The sequence below is a fragment of the Mytilus edulis genome, chromosome 2 (genome assembly GCF_963676685.1).
Source record: "Mytilus edulis chromosome 2, xbMytEdul2.2, whole genome shotgun sequence".
Lineage (NCBI taxonomy): Eukaryota > Metazoa > Mollusca > Bivalvia > Mytilida > Mytilidae > Mytilus > Mytilus edulis.
In genome coordinates this window covers 26,686,401-26,711,698 of record NC_092345.1, presented here as the reverse complement: position 1 = coordinate 26,711,698, position 25,298 = coordinate 26,686,401, and the positions used below count along the sequence as shown (strand labels likewise).

Below are 25,298 nucleotides of genomic sequence, written 5' to 3'. Positions count from 1 at the left end.
GCATAAGGTAATTTTCATTATCTGACTACTTGTCTAAAAATTGTATTCCATTGTCCAAAGATGGGAGAATATAACGTTTAAAAAGCATATTCTATAAATGTTTCAATCTCAAAAGATATAGCGAAGAGAAATTCGAAATTCGAAAATAAATGTATGAGTCTCTTCACGATGACCAAGCGCAGACCCAGGATTTGATGTACAGGGCGCCACTAAGAATAAGAGGACAATATTTTTTACCGAAAAAGTGTTGTAATTTTGATTATGAAAATCATTTGTAGTTCTATTATGCATACAATTCTTATTTAAAATTAGAAAATTGGAGGAACATTAAACTCAATATTTTGATAAATGTTTCTTTAATTTTCAGTCAGTCAGCTTACACTTATAAAAGACAGAATGAAAGATAATTCTATAGTGTTGCAATAAAAAAAATAGATGACATATAGCTATGGTTTCCGCCTACCTAAATGTTTTTGCGAGACAAACAATAAAGAAGGCAGGTATATTTATTTTTGGGAACACAAACCGAGAAGATTTTTTCAGCTTGTAATCTATAGGTGTGGCGGCATCGAATTTGATTGAAATATATCTATGAAAAATTTCAAGTGGCATGTGTTTCAAAGTACTGCTTCCAAAGAGAAATGAGATATCACACTCATACGTCGAAAACGAATTGACAATGATATGCCAGAAAAGAAAAATGACCACATGACAAACAACATTGAAAACTAAAGACTGATCATGAGCAACACAAAGCCTGATTTTAGGTACTCCGGAAGGGTAAGAAGATCCTGCTCCAACATTGCATTGACATCTAGAGGACGACCTATAAAATACATCGGTGTTTAAAAGGATATCGGGGAAGAAAACTGAAAAGTTTACTTTATGACCGAAATTAAATAGACTGTGTCCTTGGATTTATTATGAGACATGTGAGTTTCCCACCATCTACGGGGCGCCGAATGTGACTCTTGTGGTTTTGTACTCGAAATTCAATTTTGTACGGACAAAAGTGAGTTTTGTTCAACAAAAATGAGTTCAGTTTAACAAAATTTGTAGCATACTACAAATTTAAAATTTTGTCATACAAAATTATCTTTCAGTGGACAAAAGTTACTTTTGTCATGACAAAAATCATTTTTGTATCACAGACTTGACTTTTGTTACCTAATTTGAAAATTGGGCGACAAAAGTCAATTTTGCATGCAAATTAGTTTAGTTTGGATTCTGTGAACTAATTTGCATACAAAATCGACTTTTGTGAGACAAAATTGACTTTTGTGAGACAAAATTGACAAAATTGAATTTTGTCTCACAAAGGTTAATTTTGTCTCACAAAGGTCAATTTTGTCGTCACAAAATTGACTTTTGTGAGACAAAATTGACGAAATTGAATTTTGTCTCACACAATAAACTTTTGTGTTTTAATTTCCATATCAGGTAACAAAAGTCAATTGTGTATGCAAATAAGTTTATACTTGCATACCTTTTTGACAAAATTGACTTTTGTCATGACAAAAATGAATTTTGTCATCACAAAATTGAAGTTCTCATAAAACAAGTCTGTATCACATAGTTTTGTAAGACAAAAATGATTTTGTTATGACAGAATTGATTTTTGTACAAACCACAAGAGTCCCATTCTATTTTTACATGATTAAGTGTTGACTTAATAACCTTGCCTTTTAAGCATCATTTAAGTTAGATATAATGTTGGTTAATGTATTCACCTATATTATATTGTTTGCCAAAAAAAGGTTCACGGTCTATGTAGTATCATATTGTGGAAAAAAGGAAATTTCAATAGTAACTAGACGTAGACATCATGATAGCCTTGGAATAAAAAGCACGATGAAGGTCTAGGTCGCGGTTTACCGAACATGAACATAAATTAACTTAAAAATAAAGAATGGAGAATAACTTGAAAAGATCAAAATGCAAAGATAACGGTCCCTAAAACACTTCACAGAAAATTGAGCATCACGATTAATTTATGAACTTTTGATTTTGATGGTAATTATGTTATATGAAATTGAGAATGGAAATGGGGAATGTGCCAAAGAGACAACAACCCGACCACAGAAAAAAAACAACAGCAGAAGGTCACCAACAGGTCTTCAATGTAGCGAAAAATTCCCGCACCCGGAGGCGTCCTTCAGCTTGCCCCTAAACAAATATATACTAGTTCAGTGATAATGAACGCCATACTAATTTCCAAATTGTACACAAGAAACTAAAATTAAAATAATACAAGACTAACAAATGCCAGAGGCTCCTGACTTGGGACAGGCGCAAAAATGCGACGGGGTTAAACATGTTTGTGAGATCTCAACCCTCCCCCTATACCTCTAGCCAATGTAGAAAAGTAAACGCATAACAATACGCACATTAAAATTCAATTCAAGAGAAGTCCGAGTCTGATGTCAGAAGATATAACCAAAGAAAATGCTAATTTTTATTAAAAATGATTTTTTGGCAAACTAGGCGGTACTATGGAAAGCGGCATAACTCTTTGTTCTTATTTGGTAGAAACGCAAATACCAAGTTATTCCTTCCCCTGATCATGTTATATGATCTCAGAAGGCGCTTCAGTTGCAGTTAGAAGTGGCAGGAAAATTTTGGAACTAAAAATTATATTACATTCTGCGTAATTTGTGTTTTAAATAATATGATTATATTGTGACTTGAGAAGAAAAAGGATTATATTCTGTAGATAATTAGGTAACTTTAATATGTTATCTGACATTGGAATTTATAGGTCCGTAATTTGTCGTAATTTGCATCTACCTGCTTGAGAGTTCTAGAGTTTAAAGAACATTGTAGTCTAATTTTATTGAAAGGTTTTTCTTGTATTACTTTTCACGGAACGGTTCCTATATAAGTACAAGAAAAAGTATCCAGAGAATATTGTATTAGATCCAGTGAGTGATTTTGGTCAGCTGAAGCGCCAGAAAATAAAATTATAGTTTAATTAGAGAGACTGTGTAATTTTACGAGGAAAATTGTCGTAGTTGGTAGTTCACACGTTCGTAGATTGCGAACTTTTATTTATAATAGACCTGCATTACATAATTTCAACTTGATGAACTGTGAGGTAAAATGTCTTGGGATCGGCGGCGGAAAAGTTTCAAATTCAGATCATGTGCAAACTATTTTGTCTTTCATAGAGAAAAATCGTCCCGAACATGTAATTGTTCACATTGGTGGTAACGATTTGGATATATTAGGAGCCTCTGAAGATACGGTAGAGGAATTGGGGTTACGGCTGATTTTATTATCCCAAACATTGACAACTCGATTTGAGATTAAGTCAGTAACAATATGCCAACTTCTACCAAGAGCGACACGAGCCATTGCATCAAATGTGTATAATGATTTAGTTATTAAGACTAACAGATTTTTGAAAGCTCAAATAAAGGACCAACCACATTGTCGTTACTGGAAAATAACAGGGGTGAAAAATTCGGATCGCAATAACTATGTTGATGGTGTTCACTTTAACTATGATGTTGGCATGCCAAAATATTTTCGAAATATAAGAGGGTCAGTTATTCAAGCTATGAAATGAAGAAAGTTAACAGCAGTTAAGTATTGGACAGGTTTTTATTTATTTATTTATTTGTTAAAAGCTATATTTAGTTCAAGGGAAATTCCCCATAAACATGCTTGTACAGAACAATGCGATTTAATGTTCAATTTCTTTCAAAACTGGAGGTATAATTTGGGTATTATGTGCCAAGAATAGTTTTATGCAACTATGGTATATTTATACCAGGATGATTTGTTTCAATAATAATTATATTAAAATTAGGGTTTTAACCGGAGTGTCATATCATTATAACAGTTTTTATGATAACAACACGTTATATTCCTTGGATACTTTCTCGCGTGGTTGTATCGTATCGGGACCACACATAGGAGCAGAAGATAAATAAACAAACTCATAAACTATACGGCTTGTAATTAAAGTCATGATAGTAACAACACAGCTGCATCATCCATAAATTTTAACGGTCATCCAGACAGTCTGCTAAGGTTCATAAAAACAATTAAGATAAAATTATTTAACAACCTTATCCCTAACAAATTAAAACACAGCTGCATATCACATTAATTTTAACGGTCATTCAGACAGTCTGATAGAGTTCATGAAAACAACTAAGAGAAATTTATTTAACAATCCTTATCATAGCAAATTAGGTGGGCAATTAAATACGGGCAACAGAACTGCGTAATACTATATTTACAGAGCTTAAATCTTCTTCTTGCGTTTTGTTATAAGTGTAACATTATACATGTAGACTTTTTCACCAAGAATCATTGTAATTAGAATTCACATATTTATTAGTGAATAGTGCATATGACACATACATGTATATAGAATATCATTAATTTTTTATTTTATTTTTTCCTAAATTTTGTATTTGGATACATTGCGTACTTTAAACAGGTGTTATGGCACCTACATGAATTTATAAGGCTCTTTTGACGAGCCACTGAGATAAATAGTGTACTTGGATACATTTATGTACTTAACACAAGCGCATATGAATCTATGAGGCTCTAGTACATATGCATGATATGGTGCTTTGATGAGCAATGCCCATGTGGCATTTATATAGTTTTATTGTGCTTGAGTACATATTTGTATGCATGATGGGTGCCTATAACATTTGGATGAATTCTATGAGGCTCTAGTACCCATATGGTGCGTTGAGGAGCATGCCCATATGGCATATAGATAGATTTGTTGTGTTTGAGTACTTATTGTATCTAGTTTTGAGTACATATAGCATTTAGATGAATCTCGTACAAATGGTGCTTTATATGTATAGAATATGATTAATTTTTTATTTTATTTTTTCCTAAATTTTGTACTTGGATACATTGTGTACTTTAAACAGGTGTTATGGCACCTACATGAATTTATAAGGCTCTTTTGATGAGCCACTGAGATAAATAGTGTACTTGGATACATTTATGTACTTAACACAAGCGCATCTGAATCTATGAGGCTCTAGTACATATGCATGATATGGTGCTTTGATGAGCAATGCCCATATGGCATTTATATAGTTTTGTTGTGCTTGAGTACATATTTGTATGCATGATGGGTGCATATAACATTTAGATGAATTCTATGAGGCTCTAGTACCCATATGGTGCGTTGAGGAGCATGCCCATATGGCATATAGATAGATTTGTTGTGTTTGAGTACTCTTTGTATCTATTTTTGAGTGCAAATAGCATTTAGATGAATTTGCGACGCTCTAGTAAAAATGGTGCTTTGATGGGCAGTGCTTAGGGTACTTAGGTCAATTCTGTTGTGGTTAATAAAATATAATATTAAGAATCGGTGCACACGGCACTTAAATGAATTTAAGGGTATAGAGTATATATGGTATAAAAGAGAAGTGCAGATGGTATAAATATGTTCAAAATGTTCTTATGGCTCTTATTTTGATATGGTAGTTCTATATCATGCATTCAATATATCTTGTGTTCTTTTTCCAGCAACCGTTTTATCAGAAATGCCATCCAAAGAACCAAAAAGAAGTAATCGTAAACGGAAAAGCACACAGAGGCTTGGAGAAGTTATTGAAAACCTAGGCAGTTCAGATTTGGGACTGGGTGTATCTATAGACAATTCTGTACCAAGCTCTTCAAATCCAAATATTAATTCCGGCCAGTTGTCAGCTGATAATTCACCTGTACAGTCCAATCCAATTGATCCAAATACGTATAATGATGACCAAATTCTGAGAATATTGACGGTCGCAACTCCAATTATCACCCAAACAATAGTTACAATACTCAAAAGCACTGGTGTTATTCAAGGCAGGAATGTAAACTCACCGAATCCAACTTTGATACCAACACACCAAGGTGTTAATTCCATTTGTCCACCAAGGCAAGATACCACTACATGTAATACAACAGAGATGACGACACCATCCCAGTCCCACTCAACAAATATTATTGATAAACAATCATCTGAGAGCAGTCATCCGTCCTGCTCAAATGTGATTAGCAGAAGCGGTCAACAGTGTTTCATGCCAACTGAAGGATCTCCGAGTCAACAGGTGGTGAACAATCTTCTACAGGGCACTCCAAACACAGTTACATGTTCAAACGAGTTAGGAGGCCAGGGTTTATCACGCCCACTGGCTTTGGGTGTGGACCCAAAACTGAAAGCTGATATTTAGTCTAACAAATACATTAATCTGGAGGATGTATTGAAATCCAAATCCAGAGTTGTAAAGTATGTTCCAATAGAGAAAGATGATGGTTTAACATTTGTTAAAAATAGTAGTAGTAAGGCAAAAATTGAGTCAATGGCACAGTGGCATGAAGCTTTTCGCTTTTATGGGGCAATTTATTTTGAAAAATACCCTACTGAATCCCCGAAGCTGATGAAATATGCGGCTATCATTGCAAACTTGGCAGAAAAAGCTGGAATTGAGGCTGCAGTTTTTTTTTTTTTTATGATCAAGCATATAGGCAGTGGAGGGAAGTAGACCCTTTGCACTTACCATGGGATGGTGTAAATGGGGAATTATTCAATGAGGCGTTAGCTATGGGGCTTATTGGGAAAACTAATGCCATGAAACAGCCCTTTCTTACACAAAGCCTCACGGCTCCAGCCCTTAAACAGAAAAGGTTTTGTTATGCTTTCAACTATGAATCAGGCTGCACGGCAAGAATTTGTAGATACGAGCACACCTGCCAGGTTTGCGATGGAGACCATAGTAGGAGGGATTGCCAACAATCCAAACACGAGAACGCCGATTCTAACTCTACCAATAGAAGGGGGCCCTGATACCAGTCCTTAACATCTGAATCTGTTTTATGTGTTTTGATGTTGTATCATGGGGATATGGACCTCCAGCTCCAGACTTCAATTAAACTGACTGAAAGATTATGATTTCATCATATGAACATCAGGCACAATCCTTCCCGTTAGGGGTTTAGTATCATACCATCATAACATATATGAGAAGAACATAACCCGTGTCATGCCAACAACTGGTTTTTGAATAAATGTGTTTAGTTCCGATGCAAAGACCCTATAAGTGAATCAATATTGACGCCAAAATATGAAATCTTTAATGACCTGACAACAGTATCGTAACTATATCCCTTCTTAATAAGTCTATTCAAAGGTTTTGTTAGTTTTTGAGGTGAATACTGACACCTTTATGCTTTATAAAGAATATTTCCATAAAAAAATTGGATGTGAAATACCTGAACGTATAAGAAATCTGCATGTTGAGCTATATTTACGAATGATGTCCTTATACCGATGATAAAATTTAGTAAATGTTTTGACTAGTTTGTGATATCGAAAACCCTGGTGTAATAATTTTTCAGTCATACATAAATTTCTCTCGTTATTATATTATAAAATGTACCCGTTTAAGGAACAAGGTTGTAATTACAAAAACATGCATCAATAGTTAATAAAACATTTTGATTTTTCTACATATGTTTGTTTAACTTAACTTTGCATAAATATTTTATGCATCTTTTCACACCGAGAAAACCCATCCAAAGATTTTTTTATTAATTTTCACTTGAATATTATACTTTATAATGGTTGTGGACCAAAGTTTCTAAAATATCACAAACAGCTAAATCGAGGATATCTGCATCAGCTTGACAAAAATATGAATATTATGTAGGATATCAATATTATATGAACAATTTTGTTCTATGTTTTTTTAAGGTTGAAATCTTTATTCCAGCAAAACTACTGACCTTGAGGACAGAATTTGTGTTTGGACCCGGACTCGATGGTGCTATCCGCCGATATTGCATTAATTAAAATTTTGAAAAGTATCATATGTTAAGGTGATTGGTCTTCCTCCATCTTGGATTTTGAAGAACCAGATGACAATACGTCTGGATTTTTAATGAAATATGCAAATCTTGAGAGTATAGAATGTAATTCATGTGTAAGACTTTTCATGTTACTATAAAACATAAGGTGTTTATCATATTTACTGCAATGGAAAAAATAACGAAAACGACAAAAGATCAACAACAGCCCACAAAACATAAAAAAAAATCAAAGCGATTGAGCAGCACAAACGCTTTCAAAAATCACTGGGGATGATCTGAGAAGCAGATCTTGCTGTACGTGTGGCACATGTCATGTTGCCTATGTATGTACAAACACGGTCACATTGGAAGTCCTGTATTAAGAAAATCATCATAGAAATTTTTAGCTCTTAATATCGTTTCAACTGCGAGATATATATTTCAATCGCCAGTGCTGCTGAAATTTTGCTACATATATATAGAAATGGAAAGTACACAATTGGGAAGATGAAAGCGGTAAATCGCTGTTCTCAACCGAACCCTTTGTAGATGCAAGTCAAGATATGAGACAGACTCACATGTATCTGTTGTATCTTTTATTTTAAGTTCGATGAGATTGATGCATTAAACATAGTCACAACTTTGTCTTTTTAATTGCAGGGCACCATCTATAATACAGAACGTGAAGTATAAGGATAATGCTAGCTTCTTTTCATTCTTTCTAAGAAGCGCCTGTATGAAGTATGTCTGATATGAAGCTTGGAACAAACTCGGCGTGAACATATAGAAAGCCAGGCTTGTAACGCTACCTTAACAGTGAAGAGCCATATGGTCAAAAGAGGCTTAATAATAAACTAATCAATTTTGAGTAAACTTTCCCTTATTCTTTTTTTTTTATTTCTCAATTTATCAACGAAAAATGTAATTGAAAGCGTATGTTATAAATCTTGTCTGTACTTTGGCACCGACTTATGAGCTGATGATAACTTCAGGGACAAACAGTTCGCCCACAGTGGTATCAGTGCAGTGCTAGAAAAATTAAAATACCATTTTATAAATTTTATAAATGCGTGGCGTCCAGAATCTCTGGACGCAACGCATTTATAAAATGGTATCTGAGAGTTTTCTTGGTTCAACTCACCAGGAAAGCAAATACAGAAAATATTGAAAGCCAAGAATGTTTAATCACCGGAAAACGTGGAAAGTCGTATGATTAAAACGTGCCTTTAAGAATAAACTAGAGGTGTCAACGGTTAATCGGTTAACCATCGGGTGGACCGAATATTGAATACAAAAACGCTAACCAGTTAAAAGATAAAATATACAAATACCGAACTTCGTTGAAAATTCAAAAGGAAAAAGATCCCTTATCAAAATACAAAATAAAAAGATCTCAAACACATACCATGAAACACATCAAACGAATGGATAACAACTGTCATATTCCCAACTTGGTACAGACATTTTCTTATGTAGAAAATGGTGGATTAAACCTGATTGTATAGCTAGCTTAACCTCTCACTTGTATGACAATCGCATAAATTTCATTACAACAACCACTGAAACTTCATTTAAAAAAAACAGATACAATATTTCTTTAATGCATATATACGTTCATTGTCGTCTTTATTTTAGAGCGAAGTTTCAATAAAAGCCAATCAAGTATTTCACAAGAGAAATTATACGTGTTGCTTAAATGACATAGATGTTGAAGAAAATTAAAAAATAATATGTGTATCAAAACGTCTGCCCGCGAAATATGCTGGATATAAGTTCATTTCATTCTTTCTTTACGCACTAGCTTAACGTGCAAAAGGAAAAAGGGGGGGATAAAGATAACATCATCTGATAATCATACACCAATGTATAGAAGTCTGGGCTATGTTATAAGTCCCACACAACTCACAATACTGGTATATAGATCGTTTGATAAGTTGGTATTTATTTGCGGATTTGGCTATGTATAGAATTGCAGGAAATATACGGAAGATAAAATAACATCAAATATTTTCTCCAACAATAAACATTACGATATTGTTGTACTGATATGCTATTTTTCGTTTCAATTTTAGATTTTGCTTTATTTTGTGTGTTTAATTTTGGCACATTCATTGGAGACATCAAATAAATCAAAATAAAACTACAAGCAAAATAACCCAACTTACGTTATATAGATTGTTTGATTGCTCATAAACTTCCAGTGGGAAGAAATTATGTGTATTAAGGGTCAAAATAAAGCTTCTTAGTATGCAGGGCTCGTGCCAGTTGTATATATAGCTTTTCTTCAGATGGCATATGTCCGTATGTATATAATACCATATGTGAAAATACAAATGCCAAAATTTTATAAAACTTTTAAATCCAAATACACACATCCGATGTTAAATACTTGATAAAATAAATATATGCATTTATAGCTGTTAATCATGGTGATAAGTTCATGCAATATGTTGGTTTTATTTTAATACTTACTTGTTACAGGAAGGATGATATGCACCAAAAGTGTATTCTCAATTTTTCTCCACTATATTTGAACAACTCGTGTCTTTTAAAATTTTAAGTGACCTTGTATATTATATAGAATTAAAATTGTGTTTATTACAAAAAAAAAATGCCAAATATATGTATCAACTTAAATAGTAAGATGGATTAGTGTGTAAGAAGTTTTATCCTGTTTGGATAAAAATAGCTTTAGTTTTATGATTGATGAGATGAAATGCTTCGTTTTTTTCGCAAACAAGAGGGGAATAAACAGGGGAAGGGGCGTGTGTCTGAAATTATGGCTATCTATACATATAAATGATACAAGTGATATATAAATCACTGATGGAGAGATTGGAAAAGTAGTTTGAATCATTTGATATGGTATGGACAAATTAAGAAACTAGAGGCTCTAAAGAGCCTGTGTCGCTCACCTTGGTCTATGTGAATATTAAACAATGGACACAGATGGATTCATGACAAAATTGTGTTTTGGTGATGGTGATGTGTTTGTAGATCTTACTTTACTAAACATTCTTGCTGCTTACAATTATCTCTATCTATAACAGTACTTTCTGTGGAAAATGTTAATGAAAATCTTCAAATTTTAAGAAAATTGTTAAAAATTGACTATGAAGGGCAATAACTCCTTAGGGGGTCAATTGACTATTTTGGTCATAGTGACTTATTTTTAGTTCTTACTTTGCTGTACATTATTGCTGTTAACAGTTTATCTCTATCTATAATAATATTCAAGATAACAAAAAAAAACAGCAAAATTTCCTCAAAATTACCAATTCAGGGGCAGCAACCTAACAACCGATTATCCGATTCATCTGAAAATTCCAGGGCAGATAGATCGTGACCTGATCAACAATTTTACTTCCTGTCAGATTTGCTCTTAATGCTTTGGTTTTTGAGTTATAAGCCAAAAACTGCATTTTACTCCCATGTTCTATTTTTAGCCATGGCGGCCATCTTGTTTGTTGGCCGAGTTACCGGACACATTTTTTTAACTAGATACCCCAATTATGGCTAAGTTTGGTTAAATTTGGCCCAGTAGTTTCAGAGGAGAAGATTTTTCTAAAAGATTACTAAGATTTACGAAAAATGGTTAAATAAAGGCAACAGTAGTATACCGCTGTTCAAAACTCATAAATCCATGGACAAAAAACAAAATCGGGATAACAAACTAAAACCGAGGGAAACGCATTAAATATAAGAGGAGAACAACGACATAACACTAAAATGTAACACATATAGACAAAATCCCACGAGAATAACAAATATAACATATATATATATAACATCAAAACCAAATACATGAATTTGGGATAGACAAGTACCGTGACACGTCTTATCGCAATGTGAATTTACACTCAAAAATAAGAGAAAACAAACGACACAACGTTATAATGTAATACACACAGAAACGAACTATAATATAACAATGACCATATTCCTGACTTGGTACAGGGCATTTTTAAAGGAAAAAATGGTGGGTTGAACCTGGTTTTGTGGCATGCCAAACCTCGCACTTTTATGGCCATGTGAAATATAACATCAAAATGACAACACAGGACTACAATATAAATAAATTGGAGAACACAATTGACAAAGAATCACACGAACAACAGCCAACAAAAGGCAACAAGTTCAAAATTTTAATACGCCAGAAGTGTATTTTGTCCACACAAGACCTATGTGTGACGCACAGATACAAAAGTTTGAAAGCCGAAACGAGTACAAAGTTGAACAGCATCGAGGACCAAAAGATCAAAAAGGTTGTGCCAAAAACGGCAAGGGTTTTCTGTTAAGTTACCAGAAAATCCCTATAATTTAGAGTAATTTATACTTTTGTAAACAGTAAATTTAATAAAATGAATATTCAAAAGATGTACATGATAAAGCTGAAGTATTAACTAATTACAGGAAACAACTGAAATACATTTACATAACCAGACATTTGAAACACAAAAGTAGACACATCCGAATACGTTTAAACCTCTACGCCAAGTGACGTCCTATTTGAAACTGAAAAATGACGAAAAAATTGACTATAAAGGGCAATAACTCCTAAAGTGGTCAACTGACCATTTTGGCCCAGTAGTTTCAGAGGAGAAGATTTTTCTAAAAGATTACTAAGATTAACGAAAAATGGTTAAAAATTGACTATAAAGGGCAATAACTCCTAAAGTGGTCAACTGACCATTTTGGTCATGTTGACTTATTTGTAAATCTTATTTTGCTGAACATTATTGCTCTCTATCTATAATAATATTCAAGATAATAACCAAAAACAGCAAAATTTCCTTAAAATTATTATTTCAGGGGCAGCAACCCAACAACGGGTTGTTCGATTCATCTGAAAATTTCAGGGCAGATAGATCTTGACCTGATGAACAATTTTACCAAGTCAGATTTGCTCTAAATGCTTTGGTTTTTGAGTTATAAGCCAAAAACTGCATTTTACCCCTATGTTCTATTTTTAGCCATGGCGGCCATCTTGGTTGGTTGGCCAGGTCACGCCACACATTTTTTAAACTAGATACCCCAATCATGATTGTGGCCAAGTTTGGATTAATTTGTCCCAGTAGTTTTAGAGGAGAAGATTTTTGTAAAAGATAACTAAGATTTACGAAAAATGGTTAAAAATGGACTAAAAAGGGCAATAACTCCTAAAGGGGTCAACTGACCATTTCGGTCACGTTGACTTATTTGTAAATCTTATTTTGCTGAACATTATTGCTGTTTACAGTTTATCTCTATCTATAATAATATTCAAGATAATAACCAAAAACAGCAAAATTTCCTTAAAATTATCATTTCAGGGGCAGCAACCCAACAACGGGTTGTTCGATTCATCTGAAAATTTCAGGGCAGATAGATCTTGACCTGATTAACAATTTTACTGTCAGATTTGCTCTAAATGCTTTGGTTTTTGAGTTACAAGCCAAAAACTGCATTTTACCCCTATGTTCTATTTTTAGCCATGGCGGCCATCTTGGTTGGTTGGCCGGGTCACGCCACACATTTTTTAAACTAGATACCCCAATGATGATTGTGGCCAAGTTTGGTTTACTTTGGCCCAGTAGTTTCAGAGGAGAAGATTTTTGTAAAAGTTAACGACGACGGACGACAACGACGGACGACGGACGCCGGACGCAAAGTGATGGGAAAAGCTCACTTGGCCCTTCGGGCCAGGTGAGCTAAAAAAATGGAGACAGTAATATTTACAGCAATATTTTAGGTAGACAAAATGACCTTGTTGTCTCTTTGACACAGTCCCCATTTCCATTCTCAATTTTATTAATGTGATTTAATTCGAATAACAGTTTTGTTAAAAAAAATCAATTTAGATCAAATATATTTCACAGTTGATTGTTTAAAGCATTCAATGTACATCTTTGATACAGGAGATTTAACCAAATAAACATTCTTCTTACAAAGTTTATTAGTTATCTTAGTGAAAATAAGATTGATAGAAAGACTTGAAACTAAGATACTTGTCTCCCAAAATTAACATAATTTATATAGGTTGTTTTGAAGCATGTGAAAGTTCAAACATAGGTTTTAAATATTTGTCCTCTATGCATTGCTTTTGATGTTGAAAATACTTATATGGTACTAGTACTGAAAATGAAAAGTTGTAGGGTGGGATTAGCAATTTCATTTTCATAATTTGACTACATTTATCTAATTTTTATTCCACTGTCCACGTTTTAAAGAAGAATATTCTATGAATATTTTAGTCTTAAAATGCGAAATGATTTTTGTGCATATCATCTTAAAAATTTGATTTGGATGCATAGGATTTTAAAAGGATGGTTAAGCAGCCCAGTCCCACTAGACCACGATCGCACCACGCTCACCGCGATCTAAAACAAATTCAGATCGTGGTGCGGTCGCGGTATGAGCGGCATGAAAATGTAAATTTAAGTTGCTTTAACGATGCTACTACGTCCTCATTACGCGTCTCCTACAACGATCCCGCTACAATTATACCACGTTCTCATCGCGCTTGTTCTGCGACCTCACTACGCTTATCAAGATCTTTCTACGCTCATCACGTTCTCACAACGACCATACCACGAGTTATCCGATTGCAACACTATCTTACCACGCTTCTACTGCGATCATAGCACGTTCTTACCACGATTATACTACGTTCATACCGCGATCTTGAGCTGGGGTCACACATTCACGATTTTTACTGCCGTCCTTGACAGGACCATTCCCGATTAAAGTTTGTCAAAAGTCTAATTAAGATCCTGTGAATCGTGGATGGAAATTCAAACTTTAAAATTTGCAAAACAAATAATTTAATCACGACAACAATCAGATATTGTTCAAGGAAGCGTCGATATTCAACCGTTTCCAAGCGAATTTATCCCGATAATCCTGTTCTCAATCCGCTTCTAATCTAATTTGTATCTTTAGCCTGGTAAAATTCGACCGAGTCTGTCACGACTGCGTCCCAATTCTACCGAATGTAATACGACAGAGATCAGACAGTGAACCGACGCTGACGGAAGTCATCCGTTCGAAAACTGTCGGCATACTCGGGATGATCAGGTACTGTCGGAACGTAATCCTATCACAGTCTGCTATATGCCGATCTGAAACGGGAGCAATAATCGGCAATGTGTGAATCCCGCATTACTAGTTCTCAGCAATAACCTCAACATCGTGTTCCATATAAAAACTGATCTATTCCTTATATTTCTGATTAATACATAGATTTCTCGGAAACAAACCTAGCCATGTCACAAAAATCTACCAGAACCGTGACGTGGGCGTGGTGGTAGAAGTAGATGTAGATGCAGCGGGAGCTCTAGTAGTAAAGAATACTGATACAGCAGAGATGTCGGACTGACCAATGCAACCTGAATCACAACTTACTGCTGGTTCATCAAGCTCAAATGACGATGTTTAAGTGAAGGATTGCAGGGATGACACGGATGTGTCAAGCATGATTGTGCCGTTGGAGAAAAAGGACAAGAGGTCCAAATTACATACAGACAAACAAATGTGTTCTTCTCATATATTTTATGATGGTATACTTCTAAATCCCTAACGGGAGTGATAGTGCTTATGATATGATGAAGACTTTATCTTTCGAATCAGTTTAATTGAGGTCTGGAGCTGGCATGTCAGTTACTGCTAGTAGTATTTTGTTATCTATGTATTATTGTCATTTTGTTTATTTTCTTTTGTTACCTATTCTGACATCGGACTCGGACTTCTCTTAAACTGAATTTTACTGTGCGTATTGTTGTGCATTTGTTTTTTCTACATTGGCTAGAGGTATAAGGGGGGTGTGATATCTCAAAAAACATGTTTAACCCCACCGCGTTTTTGTGCCTGTCCAAAGTCCGGAGACTCTGGCCTTTGTTAGTCTTGTATGCTTTTTAGCTCACCTGGCCCAAAGGGCAAAGTGAGCTTTTCTCATCACTTGGCGTCCGTCGTCCGGCGTCTGTAAACTTTTACAAAAATCTTCTCCTCTGAAACTACGGGGTCAAATTTAACCAAACTTGGCCACAATCATCCTATTCCTTGGGGTATCTAGTTTAAAAATGTGTCCGATGGCCCGGCCATCCAACCAAGATAGCCGTCATGGCTAAAAATAGAACATAGGGGTAAAATGTAGATTTTGGCTTATATCTCTGAAACTAAAGTATTTAGAGCAAATCTGAAATGGGGTTAAATTGTTTATTAGGTCAAGATCTATCTGCTCTGAAATTTTCAGATGAATCAGAGAACCCGTTGTTGGGTTGCTGCCCCTAAATTTGTAATTTTAAGGAAATTTTGCCGTTTTGGTTATTATTATAGATAGAGGTAAACTGTGAACAGCAATAATGTTCAGCAAAGTAAGATCTACAAATAAGTCAACATGATCAAAATGGTCAATTGATCCTTAAGGAGTTATTGCACTTTATAGTCAATTGTTAACAATTTTTCATAAATTTTTGTAATCTTCTCCAATTTTTAACCAATTTTCACATATTTTTTTTAAATCTTCTCCTCTGAAACTACTAAGGCAAATTTAACCAAACTTGATCACACTCATCACTAGGGTATGTAGATTAAAAAATGTGTCCGATGACCCTGCCCGCGAACCAAGATGGCAGACATGGCTAAACATATTACATAGGGTAAAATGCAGTTTTTGGTGTACATCTCTGAAATTGAAGCATTTAGAGCAAATCTGACAGGTGGCAAAAATGTTCATCAGATCTAGATAAAGCTGCCCTGAAATTTTCAGACAAATCCGACAACCAGTTGTTGGGTTGCTGCCCCTGAGTTAGTAATTTTATGGAAATTTTGCAGTTGTTTGCTATTATCTTAGATATTATTATATATAGTATCTAATGATATCTTATACTATAAATCATGATTTTAACCTTATTTTACATAATTTCCAAAGCATCAGTAAATGCAGGTGAGCGACACTGGCTCTTTAGAGCCTCTAGTTAATTTTAGTTTCTTGTGTATAATTCGGAGTTAAGTATGACGTCCTATATCACTGAACTAATATACATATTTGTTTAGGGGCCAGTTGAAGGAGACCTGCGGGTTCGAGAGTTTCTCGCTGCATTGAAGATTCATTGGTGGCCTTCGGCTGTTGTCTGCTCTATGGTCGGGTTGTTTTGTCTCTTTGACACATTCCCCATTTCAATTCTCAATTTTAAACAAAACATACAGTATTTTTATATATTTCATGTGATAATGACAATGAGCATGATGGGGACGGCATGGGCGTGCTAGAATCGTACTATGGTCTTAATCAGCGTGGTGTAAACGTGGTATAGTCGTAGTGGAAGCGTATCTGGGTCGCAGTGAGAACGTGATGGTCGTAGTGAGGTCGTAGTAACGTCGCTGTGAGATCGTAGCACAGTCTCTACGATTAGAATCATGTTTTCTCTACGCTCTCGCTACGATGGTACAGCGACCTTTGCGATCTTACCAAGACCTTACTGAGCTCTCACTACGCTTCTCCTATGGCCTGATTTCGCCACGACCGCACCACGATTGTTTTGAACATATTCAAAGTTGGCCACGCTCATCACGATCTTGAAGACCTCACCACGACCGGTCCGTATTACGACCTTACTGCGATCTACACGATCGCACTTCGATCGTCAAAATTTGCATTTTTATTCACAGATCGTAGTGCGATCGTGTCCTATTGGGACTGCGGTATATTAGCGAATTTTTATTGAACTCTTAGTTGAATTTTGATGAAAGGGCATTGAAAATGTTTTTTTTTTCTATTTCAAAATAAACTAAGTAACTACATTGTCATTATATGAAATATGGTATAATAGTATTAACTATTTGGTATAATTGCGAATAAGACGACAAACACTTCACCAGAGACCAAATAGCATAAAAATTGTTTCTTACACTTCCTGTATTTATATTATACAATACAATTACCTTATATTGATACAGCAAAATAATGGGGAACTTACACACGAAAATATTTACATGCTCAGGTTAAGTTTTAATAAGGGAATCAATAGTGATTTCATTTTTAAATATTGATCTTGTTACTGTATTATGAGACACCCATACAACCACGCATTCCATATTGCACAATACACAGTGTAGGATCCGACACTATTTTAGTGTTTCAGCAGTTAAGCTTGGGATGATCATTTTGATATGTATTATTTTAATATAATGATATGTAACACTCAGAAACGTGTCCTTCCCCCCCCCCCCCCCCCCCCCCCAAACGTGTCCGATTCCCCCAAACGTGTCTAACATCGACGTCACTGAACTGCAACCAGCGTGCCAATTGTATCAACGCCTAAACGTGTCAATTTTTTCAACTAACCCCCAAACGTGTCCATATCAAGCGTTATTTGGCTTTTTGCTATTTCATTAACGTATAATAATTTTACCATTTCATTAAAAAAATAAAGATGAAGTCGTGAGGTCTTTTTTAAACCGGCAGTATACACTGGGTAAAGTAGGGGCGTTATTTCGGCTATGTCGTATGTAAATTGTAAGCAAACATTTTTATTTAAACTGTACATATAGCTGGTCAAAATGTTCCTTTTTTGCGCATTAAAACTTTTATTTTCTCTCTAAATATGCATGAAACAATTGCAACTGAAATACGCAATCAACAGTCTAAAGTTAATTTATACACTAGAAATGTAAAATCATTAAAACTTGTATGTTCTCTCTAAATATGCATGAAATACTTGCAACTTGAAATACGCCGGTACCTCGAATCACCGAATAACACTAGTACTGTTATTATCCGAATAACACATGTAATGACCGAATAACTCTTCAAATATCAATATTAACACATTTGAGTGACTTTTAAACATATATTATTGAATAAAATTATATTAGAAGTGTATTTTATAACCTAAAAATGATTTACAAGTTGCAGGTAAGTTAATATTGATCATTAAAAATTTATGGATATCGGTGTGTACTTCCAAGATGGCGACCAATGAAATCGTATGGAATGAATAAAAGAAAGATTGCATATGCCTTCAAAGGAAAACGCTATGAAAATATAGTATTAAATATTTTACTGTATATACAGAGAATTGTCTAATGATTGTTTTTCCGAAAGGATTTGAAAATTTAACCAGTACATCAAAGCAATGCAATTACTCCAATCACTAATTACTTTTCATAACAATTTACTCAACATTAAATAAAATGTAATTAAGTATTTGAACATATTCAATTCAAATTTAATTAAAAAAATATTATACTTGATTGTTTTAATAAAAACAAAGCTTCTGAATGGATGATTCGTATGTTTGTTCTAATAAAATTTTCTCAAAACTAAATTAAAGATTTTCATTGGCAAATATAAATGTTTTTACAAGTAACTATAATTTTGTATAAAAAACCATGAAGACATTTGTGCTGTCTTCCATTTTCAAAATGGCTTTATATCCGTGTGTTCAATGTGATGAAGAATGTGTTGATTGCACCATTCAATGCAGTTGTTGTGATCGTTGGGTTCACAGTGCTTGTGTCCCAATGGATGATGCATTGTTATTGGCCTGGTCAGATGTGTCTCTAAAGTTCCTATGTAAGGACTGCTGCTTTACAGACAACAAGTATGACATGGCCAAGGCCCTAGAAAGGTAAGTATTTTTTTAAGTATATTTCAGACATACCGTTTATATTATATAGGTTGTTTTATATATTATAAGGTATATAAATGTGAAATTGAGTTTTTATATTATTAATAGAGAACAAAACATGGAACAAGAAGATTAAAATAAAAATTTTAATTTTTAAGAAGATAATCTTTCACTAAGTTTATTATATTTCCTTTATTTCTTATTTCATTTAAAATGTATTAAATTTAATTAATTTAAGTTACTAAAAAATCAGAAATAATATTCTTCTAAAATTAGTATTTACGTTTTTTTATTGCTACTTTCCTTTATTTTCATACATTGAATAAGTTTTAATAGTGAAATGTTCAGTACCAAATATATAATTTAGCAGTGATAATGAGTTAATATGTTCCAATAAACAAAATAATCATTACCTCACACTTCTGTTATATTGTTAATTCGGTTGTTGTTTACTGACACGTGCCCATTACATAATTAATCATTAAGAGATAATGAAATTATATTACGGTATGGACACTCTGCATTAAACAGGCTTGTGACTGTCTTGGTTTACCAAGGCTGCATTACCAACACCAATAATTATATATGCGTTAAACAATGGTCAAGTGTCTTGAGACATTGGGCTAGGTGTTCCATAATGGACCCACACAGGATAAATTTTAAAATTTTTAAGTGGTCTATACGAAAGTGTAATACTAGAATTAAAAACTGGAGTTTTAGAGTTATAGAAATGTTAAAATTGTATAATTATGAGCAATATTGTAATTTTGAATCAAATGTATTAAACAAAAATTGTATTAAACAAATTGAGGAGGATGTATTTGATAATTTTAAATCAAACTGCATTTTTAAAACTAAGACACATCTGGAAGACAAGCAACATCAGTAAGAACACCAAAATAAGATTATATAACAGTTGTGTACTAGCAGTGCTGCTATATGGGGCGGAATGCTGGAGAATGACAGAAAAAGACATCAACAAGCTCTCCAGTTTTCACAATGGTTGCCTTAGAAAGATCTTAAGGATATTCTGGCCGCGTAAGATTACCAACAAAGACCTCCATGAAACAACAGGATCCAACAACATGGAGACTTTATTGAAGCAGAAAAGATGGAGATGGATTGGCCATGTTCTAAGAAGACCAGCAGAGGACTTGACCAGAGTAGCCTTAAGATGGACACCTGAGGGGAAAAGGAAGAAAGGACGCCCCAAAACAACTTGGAGAAGAACAGTTGAAGCTGAAATGAAAGAACATGGAATCAGCTGGGGTGTAATAGAAAAGAAAGCACAGAACAGAGATGAGTGGAAAGAACTAGTCCTTGCCCTATGTGCCCCCGGGCATAATAAGGACTAGGTAGGTAAGGTAGGTGTACAAGAGTTGCTGCATATGCAGAGGGAAGTAAATTAAGAACTTACAAATTGTTTAAAAATAACTATTGTACTGAAAATTATTTGCAAAATATTATATCTTTAAAGAACAGAAGTTCATTTGCTAAATTTAGATGTGGGGTAGCTCCACTAAAACTAGAAACTGGAAGATATGAAAAGAAAGAAGTCCACGAGAGGACATGTTTTAACTGTAGCTCTATTGTTGAAGATGAAATGCATGTCATTTTAAAATGCCCATTATATGTGGATCTAAGACAAATCATGATACATGAAGCTTTACATTTTAATGAACATTTTAACCTTTTATCAGATAATGAAAAATTTATATTTTTATTTAGTAATGACAATGTTGCTGCTATAGTTGCCAAAACCTGCAACAACATTTTATTAAGAAGAAATAGTATTTTATTTCACTAGTTTTTAAAGAAACAAATGTTTTAATATCATTTAGTAAAAATGTATATTATGTCAGAATTTTTAATTCTAAATGTGTAAAAATAAGTTTATATGTATATAGTATATCTTAAAAGTCTCTCATAAATCTTTTTAAGATTGGTACATGCAATGCAAATGTTTTAATGTTTTAAATCTATGTATGTGAATCTCATTTTATGTTTGTATGTGGTGAGACTATAATAAAATATTGAATCTGAATCTATAAAAATGAAAAAAGAACACAAATAAATATTTACAACTATATACAATATGTACATCCTATGTTAGCTTTCTGTGAAAAGGTAATAATGTTGGCACTGGCTACGGTTACATGGAAATGTAACAATAATAAAAATATTATTGTTACATTGGAGACTAATTGCCGGAATGCAAAGTTGGGCAAGGAACCGATTAATTACGAATGTAACAATAATTATTGAGGCTACGGTTACATTGTGTTATTGTTACATGAAAAACAGCAATGTACGCTAAATTTATTAAATTTAAATCTTCTTTAGCTGTGTTGCTTAATTCTTTCATATGTACTAATTAATACTTGTAATAATGATAATTAATAAGTATTATTATTATACAAATGATGTTGAAGTAGTTTTACATATTAATCTTAAAGGTAATAAAAATACCTCAGATTAGCAGTGTCAAAATTAATGCGAAAAATATAGTTTGTTGTTGAGAACTGGGGCTGATAAAGTGTTCACTTTTTGAAGTATTTAACTGCATACCTTCTCTTATTTCTGTCATTTATATATACTTTGAACAATGGATGAAGAGATTTATTTTACCAATTTAGTTTTGGATGAAAAACTTGGGATGCGTTTGAAACGAAAATGAAACAATATCAAGACACAAATTTCATACAGCTCTATAGCTATAGCTCTATACAAAAGCAACTCTAAGAAATTGATACATCAACTGAAGCAAAGTTTGTTAACTGCTAAGTTGGATACTGAAATCTGAGGTAAACCTAACATCCGTAATGGACGGCAATGCAATCATATTGAAAGACAACATGAAGCTACACCACATGCTTTCAACCAAAAGATCGGATGAGAATATCAACATTGCGAGAGTAAAATAGTATTTCTCACCGAAAGCAAATAAACCATGGCAAACATTAAAGACCGACCGTGCAAAGGCTGTATAGCCAGTCAAGGTCGTTAAAAACTTCCATTTGTAACATTAAAGATTTCCTTATCTTCTAAAAGGAATATCGCAGAATTGAATCGCACGGTATGCGATACAGACGTTCACAGCGGAGGGTAGGAGGGGTCCTGATCCCGAAATCCCGGGCTTAAAAAAATAAATCCCGACACCCCGAAAGATCAATCTCGATATCCCGAGCTTAAAAAACACCCGATCCCGCATCCCGAAAAAGGTCCTGCCCCCTTATTACTGGTGTGTGATGGCTGCTTGGAGTAGATTCGTCAAAATGATATGTCGGACTTAAACATGCTCCAAAAACCACTTACTGGATATTTATTAACTGTCTTTGTAAATAAAAAAAAATAAAGACATTGTATGTATTGTAAATATAAAATAAATGTCTTAAACTTTTATTATTTAGTACATATTACAAGTCCCCATCGTACATTGCTGTTTTTCATGTAACAATAACGCTATGTAACCGTAGCCTCAATAGTTATTGTTACATTCGTAATTAATCAGGTCCTCACCCAACCATGCATTCCGGCATTTAGTCTCCAATGTAACAATAATATTTCTATTATTGTTACATTTCCATGTAACCGTAGCCAGTGCCAATAATGTTCAATGTTTCACCAATAATTTTTGATTATTTAAAATTATTAAAATAAAAAAAAGTATTTAAAGTTGATTTGAGTTTTCCTGTTAAAAAAGCTTTCTTCTGGCAAATTATAATTTAAAATTAAAAATATGTAAGAACTTTTGGATTATTTTAGTCATTCGATGTTAAAAAAAAATTTCTTCTTCTTAAACAAAATACATTTCACGTGGAGTCGTTGAGAAAATATTTCAGTTCATTTGCTAACTTTGTTAATAAACCAACTGACCGACTTCCTCAAAGCTACTAAGAAGGCACGGTAACCCTCTTCAGTGAAATGTACCCCGTCACGAGCTTCGTATTCCACCCGATAAACATTAGTTGGCTTGAAATAATGTACAAAATGATTTTCAAGAGCTATGCTTTTCATCATTTTGTTCACTATCTCTCGGCGAACTGTATGCTCATCGGGAGTGCAATACCAAGGCCCAGACCGCTTCATAACTGACATGAATACCACTGATACTCCTCTCGAAAGACAAGCATAAATGAAAATATTCATGTCTGTTCTGAAGGCAGTCTCATCAAATGAATATCTGTCACAATCATTGCTACCTAAATAAAGTATTTTCGCGGACTATGACAGATAAGCCCGTGCCTTGTGCAGGATATCTTAGTAGTTATAAATTTTTTACAATAAATTCTAAATAAAGTATTTTCGCGGACTATGACAGATAAGCCTGTGCCTTGTGCAGGATATCTTAATAGTTATAATTTTTTTAAAATAAATTCTAAATAAAGTATTTCCGCGGACTATGACAGATAAGCCCGTGCCTTGTGCAGGATATCTTAGTAGTTATAAATTTTTTACAATAAATTCTAAATAAAGTATTTTCGCGGACTATGACAGATATGCCCTTGCCTTGTGCAGGGTATCTTAGTAGTTGTAATTTTAGAGTTTAAAAGGGGGCTTGGTTAACATCCATTTCTAAATTAAAAATATAATAATATGATAAAGATAATATTTTTTTTTTTAATAACTAACTAAAATTAAAACAAAAACTAATTTAAACAGTTTACTATTCCATATTTTATTTAAAAAAAGCCCACCCTCACATTGTTCATTGCCTTGTCGTGGCGTGAGGGCTCCACTTAGGTGGTCCAAGATGAACACGTTGAGGGATTGTATGCAATCTTTCTTTTATTCATTCCATACGATTTCCTTGGTCGCCATCTTGGAAATACACACCGATATCCATAAATTTTTAATGATCAATATTAACTTACCTGCAACTTGTAAATCATTTTTAGGTTATAAAATACACTTCTAATATAATTTTATTCAATAATATATGTTTAAAAGTCACTCAAATGTGTTAATATTGATATTTGAAGAGTTATTCGGTCATTACATGTGTTATTCGGATAATAACAGTGTTATTCGGTGATTCGTGTTACCCGAAATACGCCATCAACAGTCTAAAGTTAATTTATACAGCAAATGTAAAAACATTAAAACTTGTATGTTCCCTCTAAATATGCATGAAGTACTTGCAACTGGACAATACGCAATCAACAGTCTGAACGCTTAATAGATACAGTACAAATCAAATTTGCAATTACGATAATTAACAACAGTACAAATCAAATTTGCAATTACGATAATTAACAACCGGCGTGTATCACATAATAATCATATTGATAAAATAAATCTATAAAACCATTGCTAGTAAAAATACATTTTTATTGTGCTATTCTTATCTGGAGTCTGTTTATATCCCGGTATGATAATACATTTATAGAACCTGTCTACAGTATATGTATTGTATACATGATGTCGTTCAAATAATGCATGAAACATTTGGCACTGGACGTTATGTTCTTGATCTGAGTGATACCGGTGTTACTCAAGTCACCATAATGATGACGACGACGGATGCCAAGTGATGAGAAAAGCTCATTTGGTCCTTTGGGCCAGGTGAGCTAACAATGCTGAAGAACATTAATACTTGATAGGTTTTAGGTACTTGGCTTAGAAAGACTGAGTATTCCAAACCTATCTTAAATAAAAGTTTGACTTAGAGCCATGTCTTGTTCGTAATTTTGATAATCTCCATCGAAATACGATGTGCAAATGCTTAAAACTACATAGCAAATATTATGGACTTTCCACTAGTGCTTCCCCATAAACTCACTTAATCACAAATAATAAATTATTGACGCTTCCGCTGAAAACAGCACAATTTAAAAGTCTGACTTTTTCAATTGGTCTAGAGTAAGA

At 33.8% G+C, this 25,298-nt stretch overlaps 2 protein-coding genes across 3 annotated transcripts in view; one reads left to right on the top strand and one right to left on the bottom strand.

Moving 5' to 3' along the window:
• Positions 1-10,365, bottom strand: part of LOC139511856 (choline/ethanolamine transporter flvcr2b-like) — a 45,754-nt gene extending 35,389 nt beyond the window's left edge. Inside the window, exon 1 of one of the 2 annotated variants that reach the window (XM_071298981.1) lies at positions 10,294-10,365. The gene's annotated coding sequence lies outside the window, so the exon portion shown is untranslated. The remainder of the gene's footprint in view (positions 1-10,293) is intronic. The other variant, XM_071298980.1, reaches the window with a different exon arrangement.
• Positions 10,366-19,224: 8,859 nt separating this feature from the next.
• Positions 19,225-20,785, top strand: LOC139510779 (uncharacterized). The gene is made up of 2 exons (XM_071297310.1): positions 19,225-19,430; positions 20,347-20,785. The coding sequence occupies exons 1-2, from the start codon at positions 19,225-19,227 to the stop codon at positions 20,783-20,785; spliced, it is 645 nt and encodes a 214-aa protein (XP_071153411.1).
• Positions 20,786-25,298: the final 4,513 nt, after the last annotated feature.